The sequence below is a fragment of the Pteronotus mesoamericanus genome, unplaced genomic scaffold (assembly GCF_021234165.1).
Source record: "Pteronotus mesoamericanus isolate MK-2021 breed Mesoamerican mustached bat unplaced genomic scaffold, CSHL_Meso_final scaffold_174, whole genome shotgun sequence".
Classification (NCBI taxonomy): Eukaryota; Metazoa; Chordata; class Mammalia; order Chiroptera; family Mormoopidae; genus Pteronotus; species Pteronotus mesoamericanus.
The window spans coordinates 24,089,621-24,102,954 of NW_026555309.1; the positions used below are offsets into that span (position 1 = coordinate 24,089,621).

The 13,334-nt window shown below is 37.7% G+C and overlaps 1 protein-coding gene across 6 annotated transcripts in view; it reads left to right on the forward strand.

The window, feature by feature from the left end:
• The window catches only part of OXR1 (oxidation resistance 1), a 370,698-nt gene that overhangs the window by 294,410 nt on the left and 62,954 nt on the right, over positions 1–13,334 (forward strand). For 2 of the 6 annotated variants that reach the window (XM_054590387.1, XM_054590389.1), the window contains exon 1: positions 5,388–5,673. The exons of the other annotated variants lie outside the window; for them this stretch is intronic. In XM_054590387.1, coding sequence (XP_054446362.1) covers positions 5,475–5,673 — 199 coding nt within the window. In that variant the 5' untranslated portion in view covers positions 5,388–5,474. Of the gene's footprint in view, positions 1–5,387; positions 5,674–13,334 lie in introns of those variants that run through there. 6 annotated transcript variants of the gene reach the window in all.

The following is a 13,334-nucleotide window of genomic DNA, read 5'->3' on the forward strand; positions in this document are numbered from 1 at the left end:
GAAGTAACACTTTAAGACAGATTCAAATTGAGAAAAAGTTACTTGGTTTTAGTGGGGTTTGCAGTGATTATGCCCAAGGTTGGCATCTACTAGAGGGGAATTTGTTTTTAATGAATGCTAAGCTCTCTTCCTTCCTATTGAAAGGCCATATTAAATCTTTATCACATAACACTACAGTGTTTGGATCATAGTTGTGTCCAAACAACAACCTATACTCTTATTCTTAGTGCTAATTTTGGCACAGGTGAGAGTCCCACATGATAAGGAGTTTGAATGCTAGCATAAGACTGTTAGTGGAAAAAAAATCACTAAGGCTTTTGATGAAGAGAGGGTTAATGTCAAGGTAAGCAATTTGGCTATCTACCAACTTGGGCTTTTTGTTTACTGAGAGATCCAGATGTACTAGGTAAATAGCAGATTCATCTCTCTATTTTCTTAAGACTTATAAAACATCTTTACTTAGTTTACTTTATTGATTCTATCAGTGATTCTGCTTCTCAGTTCAGAAATTTGAGGGCTGACATTTCTATCCCGTGCCATAGCTGCCAAGAGATACCACATAAGAAAACTTTCCTTGAGATTAAGGAGAGAGAAAGATTTTCCCGAACAAATGCTAAGGGACTTCATCACCACTAGATCTGCCTTACAAAAAAAAAAAAAAAAAAAAATGCTAAAAGGAGTTCTCAGGATGAAATAAAAGGATGACAAATTAGTAACACGGAAACATATGAAAATATAAATCACACTGATAAAGGCAATTAGTCAAATTCAGAATATTCTAAAACTATAATATATATGTATAATATGTAGGGTGGTGTGTTATTTGCTTAACTCTATTAAAAAAGTTACAAGGTAAAAGTATTTAGAAATAACTATGGTTGTAATAATTTGTTAATGGATAAATGATATAAAAAGAGGTAAACTAACATCAAAAACATGAAATGGGCAGGAGTAGAAGGGTAGCATCTTTACATGCTATTGAAATTAAGTTGTCAGCTTAAAAAAGACTGTTACAAAATGTTTTATTCAGTAACTAGAAAACAGACACTTACAGAAGATACCCCAAAAAATAAAAGGAAGGTAATCAAAGCATTCCACTATGGAGAAGTATTAATTTACAAAAAAAGACAAGAAGAGAAGAAAGGAAACAAGGAACCACACAGCAGCCAAAAAGCAATAAGATGACACCAATAAGTCTGTACTTACCAAGTTCTTACCTATTACTTTATTATTGTTAAAATATGTATGCCATCCAAAGTTGCTCTACACATTCAATGCAATCCCTATAAAATTTCAATGGCATTTTTTCACAGAAATAGAACAATCTTAACATTAATATAAAACTACAAAAGACCGCAAATAGCCAAAGCAATCCTGAGAAAGAACACATCCTGATTTCAAACTGTATTACAAAGCTATAGTAATCAAAACAGTATAGTACTGACATAAAAACAGACACAGAGCAATGGAACAGAATCAAGAGCCCAGAAATAAACCATGCATGTTCTGTCAACTAATATTTGACAAGGGTGCCAAGAGTACTCAGAGGGGAAAGGACAGTCTTTTTAATAAATGGTGTTGGGAAAACTGAATATTTAACTGTAAAAGAATGACACTAGACCCTAACTTATATCATACACAAAAATTAACTACTCAAAATGATTTAAAGACTCAAATGTGAAACCTAAAACCATAAAAGTCCTAGAAGAAAACAAAGGGAAAAAAGCTCCTTGACATTATTCTCAGCAATGGCTTTGTTGGACGTGACACCAAAAGCATAAGTGACAAAAGCAAAAATAAACCAGTGGGACCACATCAAACTAAAAAGCTTCTGTACAGCAAAAGAAACAATCCCCAAAATGAAAAGCCAACCCAAGAAATGGAAGAAAATATTTGCAAACTCTCTGAAAAGTAGTTAATATCCAAAACAAATAAGGAACTCATAAACTTAATAGCAAAAAAAGAAAAAGAAAAAAATCTAATTAAAAGTAGGTGGAGACCCCAAGTAGACACTTTCCAGAGATGTCATACAAATGACCAATAGGTACATGAGAAGACACTCAACATTAGTAATCATCAGAGAAATGCAAATCAAAACCAAAATGAGACATCACCACGTACCTGTTAGAATGGCTATTATCAAAAAGACAATAGATAATGAATGTTGGTAAGGATATGGAGAAAAGGGCACCCTGGACACCACTGGTGGCAATATAAACTGGGACAGCTGCTGTGGAAAACAGTATGGAGGCTCCTCAAAAAATTCCAAATAGAACAATCATATGATCAAGCAATCCCATTTCTGGGTATATCCAAAGGAAATGAAATCACTATGTTTAGGAAATATCTGCACCCCTATTCCCATTATTGGATGAATGCATAAAGATGTGAATATATACATCTCTCTTTCTATATATAAATAGAATATTATTCAGCCATAACATAAATATTGTATGATCTCACTTACATGTGGAATCTAAAAAAAAAAAAAAAAAAAAAGCTGAACGTATAATAACAGAGGGTAGTCTAGTGGTTGCCAGGGGCTAGGGGTTGGAGAAATGGTGAGATGTTGCTTAAATGTTACAAACTTCCAATTTTAAGATGAATAAATTCTGGGGATCTAATTATAGCATGGTGACTATAGTTAGCCATAGTTTATTATATACTTAAAAGTTACTAAGGGTAAATATTAAATGTTCTCACCGCAACACACACACAGAACTGGTAATTATGAATTAATGAAAGTGTTAATTAACTGTGGCAAACATTTTGCAATATATACCTGTTTCAAATCATCACATTGTGTATCTTAATTACCCTATGTTATTAAAAAAAGAAAAAAGAACCTACAGTTCCACTCCTAGGTATATACTAAAACACATTATCTAGAAAAAATTTTGTATATAGATATTCATAACAACATTTTTCATAATAGCCAAAAAGTGGGAACAATCCAAATGTCCATTAACTTATGAATAAAATGTGATATATCCATACAATGGAATATTATTTGGCAATTAAAAGGAATGAAGATAATACATGCTACAACAGCAGTAAGCTTCAGAAACATGAGGTTAAATATAAGAAGCCAGACACTAAAAACTAGATATTGTAGGATTCCATATATATAAAATGGAAACAAAGTAGATTAATGGTTGCCTACACCTGGAGGTGGGAATGGGTAAGGGGTTTCTTTTACAGGTGATAGAAATGTTCAAAAATTGGATTTTGGTGATGGTTTAACAATTGCATAAATATACTAACAACCACTGAATTATATACTTTTAAAAGGTGAATTATATGGTTTGTAAGTCATTATGTTAACAAAAGGAATCTTTTTTTTTTTCGGGGGGGAGGGGTTGATGTGGATGAAAAGGTAGCATTATGTGTCGGGAACCAGAGTCAGGAGAGAATAAAATAATACAACATAGAGGAATACTAAGGCTGGCAAGTTATAGACAGTAGACACCAGACTAAGATCAAGAGCTAATTTAAAGGAGAGGCATTTGCAGGAATAAGGACTTCCTTCCTTCTGAGGCAAAATACGGAGGTGAACTTGTAGACTGAAGAGAAAAAGGGAAGAAAAGTGAGAGTGTTCATATCTGATGGCCTGTGATACTCTGAGTGATGAAGAAAGCGAAGTAGCATGCTTGAATGATGAATTTGGTAATTTCAGGAGAATTGACGATGGTTCAGATGTGAAGAACAAGAAAGAAAGCTGATAACATGAATAACATGATTTTGAAGCCATTATGACTTAGCTGAGTTTAAATAAAAAAATAGTAAAGTTCTTAATCATCAAGTTTATACATTTTTTTTTCCTCCATCAGCTCTAGATTTCCATGAGATGGAAGCAGAGAGAGAGAGAGAAAAAAAAAGGATTAACTGCCTGTAAAACAGGAGTTGAATAGATTCCTGCTAAGGTTGGGTGTAAAAGTGCCAATGGAATCAGGTTTAAAATACTTAGACATTTTTGGGTATGATTATCACAAACTAAATGATAAATTTCAAGATGTAAATCATCTTAGAAATAATTTCAATTTAGTACATCAGGATTAGCGTCCAGTCGTTGAAATTAGATTTTGAAGCTTACTGAGTTTCTCTGAGATCTTAGTAGTGTTGAACATGGTAAAGCTTCCTTATCAAATGGAAATCTCCGAAAAATGAGGAGTCACCACTCTGCCCCATGGGAGCAAAGGCGGTACAGAACGGGGGCCGGAACAGTGCTTTCCTAGACAGCGTATCTGAACACACGCAAATGCATATTCTTCAGTCCTTTCTTGCAAACACTGGGAATTAGTCTGAGATAATATTGATCCAAACATACACAAACGTGCAAACATTTTATTTTTTTTAACCAGGTATAAAGGTGATGCTGATGTTAGAGTGGTGAACTTTGGCCAACTTAGTAAGAATTTAAGCTAAAACAGTTATGGTGGGGAAAAGATCACACAATTTATTAAAAGGGGTAAAGGGCGAGTCTTTTAATGGTTCGGTAAAAAAGCTTAAGAAAGCCTAAAAGAGCTGTAAACAGACGTGAAAGGAATAACCGGATCTCACTGGAGACGAAACCAATCGGATAGTAAATATGTGTCAAAAGTTATTGCTCTTTCTCTGACTAAAGGAGGATAAGGTTGAACACTGGAGCCCTTAATTATCTTGCCTTACAGGACCCGATTCATGGCATATCCAATTCTTAACACCAGTGCACAATGCCACAGCGAACTTTAAACATGACTATTAATACCTTTATTTTACGAAGAGGGTCTCATAGTGCTTCCTGAGAAGCATTTTGTCTACCAGGGTTGGTTTTATTTGAACTATGATTGCTGTTTTACCTTAAAACTAACCTTCCCGTCTTCTCCCTCTCCACCCCGCCCTTCAAAATTACAAGCCGCAAAAGTTTCACGTGGATTGTACGCCTCCGCCAACACGCACAGACACCCCGCAGGGAAACTTTCTGCCACTGCTCTTCTAGGCCTCCAAAGCGTATGCAACTCCAGCAAAACCTCCCCTGGGCTACTTCCATTCCCAGATTAGTCCTCTGGCCTCCACCCACTTCCCACCAGTCTTGAAAGTCCGGTCGGGTCCGGACGGGTCGGGGCAGGCTGGGCGGGGCAGGCTGCTCCAATGGAGGCCGGCAGGCGAGGGGGAGGAGCAGAAAAGACCATCCAGCTTGCTAAAAAGTCTCCAGCTTTTCAACGCATGCATCTATTCTAAGAGGCGTGTACCTCCTTTAGAAGCGCAGTTTTTCCCAACTTGGTGTCTGGAAGCAACAAGAAAGACTTTTCAAAACTTTGTCTAGCTTCTGCTCCCCCGGCGCGTGGTTCCCAGATGGTTCGCCCCGGGCCGCGCTTGGGACGCCCGCTCCCCCTCCCCGCCTCCTGTGAGGCGCTGGGAGCCACCGCCCCCTTGTCGGGTGTGGCGGCTGCCGCGGAGACCCTCGGCCTCCTCGGCCCCTGCCCCGCGGCGGCATGGACTACCTGATCACGATCACAGGGAAGAGCGGACGCCTTCTGCGGGGCACGGCCAACCGCCTCTGGGGGTTCGGGGGTGGCGGCGAAGCCCGGCAGGTGTGCTTCGAGGACTACCTGAGGGAGCCTGCCCAGGGGGACCCCGGGTGCGGGTCCCCGCCCCCTCGGCCCCCGGCGCCGTCCAACCCGGAGGGACCTGGTGAGCCCAGCCTTCCTTCGCCTCCCGCGTGGCGGACTCGGGCTGAGGGCTGGGTGGGGGTGTGCGGCCCGGTCAGGGGCTGGGCAGGAACGGTGTGGGCAGGGGTTGCGGGGCCCAGAGCAGGTGTGTTTGGACCCGGGTGGCGGCGGGGCGGGGTGAGGAGGGGAGGACTTGGTCTGCCCCGGGAACGAAACTTTCTACCATCTGCGTCGGAGCTCTTCCTGCTCTGCTCTTCCTGCTTGCTTCACCTAGAGTCGACTTTATTTACCCCGCCAAGTATTTCAAGGGTAGGATCCATTCGTTTTCCCCTCCCACTGGGAGGTGAATATTAACCCAATTATGACGCCCGTCGTTTACACCTTTCAGGTCATTAAGACTGCTGTGCCTATTTTGGGTTTGGATAAGCTTTTTGATATTTGCCAACTGTTAGGTTCACTTCGGCACTTAATACTATGCAAAAGCAAATGCTTAAACTGAAACCTAGTTGATTTTGTATCACGTATTTCGTAAGGCTGCGCGTTGTCTAGAGGTGGCAGAACCTAGAAACTTTTTTCGCAGTTGCCCTTTGTACTGCTAGGCTAGTTTTCTTTTATAATAGTGTCTCTGTACAATACCATTCTGTAAGTAAAAAAGTCAGTCATAATGGTATGATACTTGATAGCTTATGGAATTTTAAAAGCACTTGTTGAAGTATTAGCATATGGTAACTTCTCCAGTGTTTTGGCTTCCTCTAAAGTCAGCAGTTTTCAACTGTTTTCATCTCAGGGCATACATAAACTAATAAAATTCTGCGGCATACCAAAAAGTGTATTTTTTGCCTATCTGACAAAAAACAGGTATAATTTTGATTCATTTACATCGGATGGCTGTTGTTGTGTTGACTGTTGTCATTTTTTCATTTGACAATGTAAGGGAAAAGAGGTCAGTGCCCCTGACTAAGTACTCAGGTATTGCAAGTTTTAAAAATGTGTAGGGCCCACCGGTTGAAAATCGCTGCTCTATGTTATTGAGTGGCATTTATATTTTATTTTATCTTTGTTACTTGTTTGACAATATGAGTGATTATATGAACATTAGAGTTTAGAAAATAGACAAAAGCACAAAAAAATGTAATCAGTGACCCCACATCATGCCATTCATTTTATAACAATGGAACGGTGAGGACATCTTTTGTTGATATTTGTGTATATGTGTGTAATTTAAGCTTTGAAGAAACTTGACTATTGAAATCTGATTTTAGCATGACCCATTTTAATAATTTTCCTCACTTTACAGGAAATATCTTGTCTAGAATTCCTAATTATGGAATTGGAAAATGAAAAATAGGGACACTTTGTTTCTACTTTGAAGGACATTGGCCAGATGCAGAATTTCCTCTTTAAAGGTGGTACCAGGAATGAGGACTGGAACTGTTAAAGTATTCGGAAAAAGGACTTTAAAAAAATCTGTTACAGTTGCCTAATTGAAAACAACTGATAACTTGCCCAAGCCTCTACCAGGGGTGTCCAACCTTTTGGCGTATCTGTGCCACACTGGAAGAGGAAGAGTTGTCTTGGGCCACACATCAGATACATTTCTCCATGTGATCACAAAAAAATCTCATAATGTTTTAAGTAAATTTACAGTTTTGTGTTGGGCCGCATTCACAACCATCCTGAGCTGCAGGCAGCCCACAGGCCTCAGGTTGGACACCCCTGCTAGATGGAGAATTCAGAAATATGTTGTGTAACTTAAGGAGGAAGGAATATGATCAATATTTCAGTAAATATGCCCATTAACATCTGAATCACTCATTCAAAAACATTTATTGAGTGCATTGCTATATCTGACACTCCTTCAGAGTTGCAACTTCAAACAACTATTCCAATTCCTCTCTTGAAGCTGCTTATGAACTCATCCTACATTCTTTATTTTTATTTTTTTAATTACATTTATTGGAGTGGCATTTATTAATGACATGTAAATGTACAGTTTTATAATACATCATTTGTGTATTGCATTGTGTGCACCTAGGCACCATATATTTGACTTCCTTTAAAATTTATGATGTCCCCAAACCTCTGAAACAAGGTAGAGAGGCCTTGTGATGTCACAGTTGTGACCACGAATCAGGTGGGCAGGTACATCCTAGTATTAACTTGCTGAAAGAATTTGTACAAGCTAATCTCTTTTGGCCTGTATTTTCTCCTTTGTAAATGAGCTTAATTGGGTAACATCAAAGGTTCTCAATTGTAGAGCTCTTCTCTTTTGGAACAGAACTAGTGAAAATGATGGGTAGTAAAACTCAAAATAACACTTGAGGTTAAAAATGTAGGTATATAAAGTTATGCCTGCAGAGTTCTAAAGGCAGTTTAAGAAATAAGTGCCTAAGCAATAATTTGATCATCCCCTGACATTCTTAGAATTAAGCACAGCTTCCTAACTGTCCTTCAGAATGAGTATCTGTTAGTTTGAGGGATTTCTTTGGCTTGTGACCACCCTAATTTGAGACTTTTGATAACAGCTACTGAAGTTTCTAGCTGTCTTCACCCTTCCTTCAGTTCTTTAAAATGTCCTGTGTATTGTAGCAGTATTTCTTGTACACACTCTTTACCACGCTTGCACATTGGTTGCACTCCAGCACCCTGTTCATTGTTACTGATCTTGCCTCTCACCATTTCATGTTTAGCGATGATGTTGATAAAATAGTTGTACCATTGATACATTATAAGGATGGACCAGATAAAACTTTGGTCAAATGTTTCTGATTTTACTCTTTCTATGAACAAACCACTTACTGAACTGCTAGTAGTGTGACTCATTCCTCTTTATTGTCTCCAAGGTGGCTGCTTTTGCTCTTACCTGCTTTTAGTGTCTGCTGACTCCAACATTATATAGTCCCCTCAGGAAAAACTTAATTGAGACTTAGACACCCTAAGGAGCTTGTCACGCCATTGCTCTAGTTAACAACAAAGAAAGAGTCATATGAGCCCTAGCCCAGTGGCTTAGTTGGAGTGACATCCTATAAACCAAAAGGTTGCGGGTTCTATCCCCAGTCAGGGTGTGTATGAGAGGCAACTGAATTGATGTCTCTCTCTCTCTCTCTCTCAAATTAATGAACATATCCTCAGGTGAGGATTTAAGAAAAAGAAGTCTTATGATACAGTTCTTGTTCCTGCTTAAACTATTAAAAAAAATTCGTTGGACCTTGAGCACAGTTCTCGTTTCGAAACATGACCATAAGTTTGTGTTACATAGCCTTTAAAATTATTCACTTCACTAGGTCCTTTGGTAATAAAAAAAGTACAAATAAATAGATTTAACAGTTTCAGTCTCACTTTACTATAGTTTTTATCATAAATTACCCTGTTATGTCAACTCTGTTTTCCCACTTGATGACAGTATACTTTAAACACATCGGTCCTATTTAAATTTTGTTTATATTTACTTTTAGTAATTAAAACACTATCTTTAGGGGGAAATGGCAACAAGACTAATAGCCACTGAAAACATTTTCCATGGGTCAGGCTCTAGCAAATATTTTTATTTAATCCTGATAACAACTCTGTAAGATAGGTACTATTCTTATCTCAATTTCTTCATGAAGACACTGAGCCAGGCAAGAAACAAAGGATGTAGAATAAATTTGGTGTTATGTTCCTATTTCTAAGAATTATGGCTTTGTCAGACAGGGGAAGAAAAAGATATGAGAAGAATGAATGCACAATTCTTTTATGTATGATGTTAAAGTCAAAACACATTAGGTAAAGATAAAATGGATTGTCATTGAAATTTCTTTAGAGTCAGAAGGATAGGAAAGTGACTTGAGCTAAAAATGCAAAATCCAATGAATGTATTAGAGCAGTTAGATGTATTTTAGGTTGGACATTGCAGATGCACATTATCTGGAACAGTTAAATAAAAGATAATCTTGAGCCCAGGGAAGAAAAAGTGGCACTAAAGGATTTAGAGTACCAATTATTATAGTAACTCTAATCATGCATCGCAAAGCAATGTTTTGGTCAGTGAGAGACTGCATAGATGATAGTGGTCCCATAAGATAATAATGGAGCTGAAAAATTCCTGTTGCCTAGTGATGTTGTAGCCTTCTTAACGTCATAGCGCAACACATTGTTCACGTTTGTGGTGATGCCGGTGTAAACAAACTTGTGCTGCCAGTTGTACATAAGTATAGTATATACAATTTTGTATAGTATATCAGATGACAAACAACTGTGCTACTGGTTTATATATTTACTATACTGTAATTTTTATTGTTAAGTGTAATCTTTTTACCTATAAAAAATAAAAAGTTTGTAAAACAGTGCCATGTTACTGTGGTAGTAGCCTCATACATTGTGTTTACTGCATCTCTTGATTGCATCATTTCCTCTTGCGCTTGATTTAATCTGTTGTTTAAATATGTTCACATATACAAATATTGTACTTAGCATTTCATTACAGTTGCCTGCAGGATTCAGTACAGTGACATGCTATACAGACTTGTAGTTTAGCAGCAATAGGTTACACCACATAGAGGCTAGGCGTGTAGTAGGCTCTGCCTTCCAGGTTTGTGCAGGCGCACTCTGTGATGTGTTCCAACAATGACAAAAATCACCTGACACCCCATTTCTCAGAACGTACCCCTGTCATTAAATAACGCCTGACTGTACTTAAAAGACAACTCAGTGTTGGTCAGCACTGGAAGGTGATAACCTAGATGTCTGTACTTTGTGTCATTTCTTAAGGTGGGTGGTGGGAGGGGGAGAAGAAAATCTTAAACAACCTCAATCTGCTCTCCTGATGGCAACTCCAACTAAGTCTGAGGGCGTAATATTGCTTCCTTAGTCCCAGTAGTTCTTGAGCATGAGGTAGATTTGCCTATTTTAGAATTGTTGCTCATCTCACAGGATAGCTGTGAGGTCTCTTGTATTATCTATGTTCTTTGTTTCAAAAGGATATTAACTCATTTACTGATTACACGTGATAATGGGTAATACACAAACTTCATTATTTTACCTGGTACCATAATTCAATTTAGATAGATTGCATAGGATGTGTCAGCAATCATTTAATAACTAAATAAACTCCATAACTTGGCTTGGGTGACCCCCTTAATGGTAAACTTCAGGTCACAACACAAGAACTGTTGATTCAACTACACCAAGGTTTTCGATGTCAGTGGCTTCAGTGCCCAAGAAGGTTGTAAATAAATTTCAAATGGAACCTGGCATCGCTCTGAAGAAATTCTTCCAACTTTACACGGTTGTGGTAACTTACCAAGGTGGCTTTAGAGTAGGCTAACTTTACACATTTTTTTTAAAAAACACATTTATTCAGCACCGTGATCAGACTGTTATTACATTTAACAATCAATAGCATGGGTACAAAAAAAAAAAATGTGTTGGAATGCTTTATACTTGCCACAGAACAGAAGCTAACATGACCTGTTATACAGTTAGGCACTAACACAGTCCTCGAGTTTTATTGCCCATTCACATGCGTATTGCCTAAAACACGTCTTCTTGGTAGCAGCTAGATCCTGTTACCACTGTGCTTGTCTGAGTCCCCAAATCTGTTCGTGTACCTTCCCTGTCACTTTTGTGGCTCTCCTTTCCTGCTAAACTTTGTTTCCTAGAAGCAATTAAAAACCTTCTGCCACTGCCTTAGCTACTGCTGCTGCTGGAACCGCCATAACCAGGATGGTTTCTTGGTTTGGCAAAGTATTGGTTTCCACATACTTTAAGAGCCATAGGGGCCAGAGGTTCTGCTTCTAAAGTTTCCTCCTTTTGTGCACCCAGAATTTGGACATTTATTGTTCTAATATCCCAAATCATTCTAGCTTCCACCACCTCCAAAAATTCCTTCCATCATTACCAAATTCATTATAGCCATCCCTACTGCCACCATATCCACCTTCACCATGGCTGCCACCAAAGCCACCTCGACCACTTAAGTTTCTTCCATGACAAAATTTGTCATGCCCACCAAAACCAACCCTGAAGTTTCCAGAACCATTTCGTCCTCTTTGGCTGGATGAAGCACTAGCCACCTCTTGCTTAGAGAGGGCTTTCCTTACTTCACTGTTGTGGCCATTCACAGTGTGGTAATTCTGAATGCCAGTCTTGTCTACAGAGCCGTGATCATCAAAGGTTACAAAAGCAAGGCCTCTTTTTTTGCCACTGCTTCGGTCAGTCATGATTTCAGTCACTTCAATTTTCTCATACTGCCCAAAATCTCATAGATGATGTTCTTCAGTGTCTTCTTAACTAATACTGATAAAAGTATTTTGTCGGTGGTATTAAAGTAAAATTTAAGAAGTCATTTCTTAAATTTTTTCTAAAATTAGAAAGCATTTCTGTTATTGCAGAAATATATCTGCAGTTAAAATAAAAATGTTAGACCCCTTCCTTCCCCTTCAGTGCCCCATAATTTGTACTATTCGGTGTGCCCAGTAATTTGTACTGTTCTGAGTTGGGCCCCATAATTTGTCCTTCTAACAGTTTTCCAAGTAGCGCTGATGCTACTGGTCTCGGGACCACACTTTTACTCTACTTTCTGTTGTGGGTAAGCCTTTTACCCATGGTAAGGTCAGAAGTAATATACAAATGATGAAATTTCTAAATGCACATTAGCAGTACTATTTTTGTAATAAGGTTGATTTTTAAAATATTTGTTGTATTTTGGAGAATTAGGTCTATAAGAGCACATACAAATTAGTCCTATAAACCTAATTTAAAATGAATACCTGTGTAATTGTTTTTTTTGATTCGTGACTTTAAGTTAAAAGGTCCAAGTATCTGTCTAAATTTAGAAACTTGGAATGTTTAAAAGAGTTTAACGTTCATTATAGTTAAAACTTTAATGTATTTACTAGAGTTCTTAGAAAGGTTTACTTGTTAGGGGTGATTGAAGTGTTTAAAATAGAATATAGTAAATTTATAAATGCAGTTTAGTATATGTGAGAGAATGTAATTACCCAAGTTTATAAATAGGATTATTTAAGAATAGTTTGTTTTCTGTTTGAGTTGATCAACTATCAACAGTACCTTAGAAAGTGTGTTAAAATTTACTAGATTTATAAATAGAATGCACTTATAGTTGAAGGTTTAAGGGAGAACTAGGTTTTTTCATTTGTACTTCAATAAAGCAAACATTTGGTTAAAAGTGAAGTAACTACAAAAAGTTTTTTTGTCTTTTCTGTGTATAAAGGCTCCCTTCATGGTCACCAGCAAACTTAGATGAAATAACCTGATACATTTTGTTGAATGAATGATCTTAGTACAAAAAAGGGGCTCGTTTTAAGGTCACATTCATGTCTTAGAAAAAGGCCAAATCTGCCTTTGTATTTAGCAATCAGTGAAAGAAAGGAAATGTGATCAGACATAAGTCATAGTATCTTTAAGATAAAGATATACTTGTTGCTTAGGCAGTCTCTTTATTTTCACTAACAGAAATAGTGAAAATAAGGAGAAACATTTTCATGAAACTCCAATACAGCAAGAAGTATCCTCAGCATCTTTATAGTAAACGCAGATATTAATTTCCAAAAGCTAATTTTCTATACTATTCTTTAATATAATTCAATGGTGTAACAACAAAATGCAAACTAATAAAAAACAGTTTTGTGCAGGTCCAGAGCAATCCAAAGATGCAGTTATACTTGATGGTGTGTCTTAACT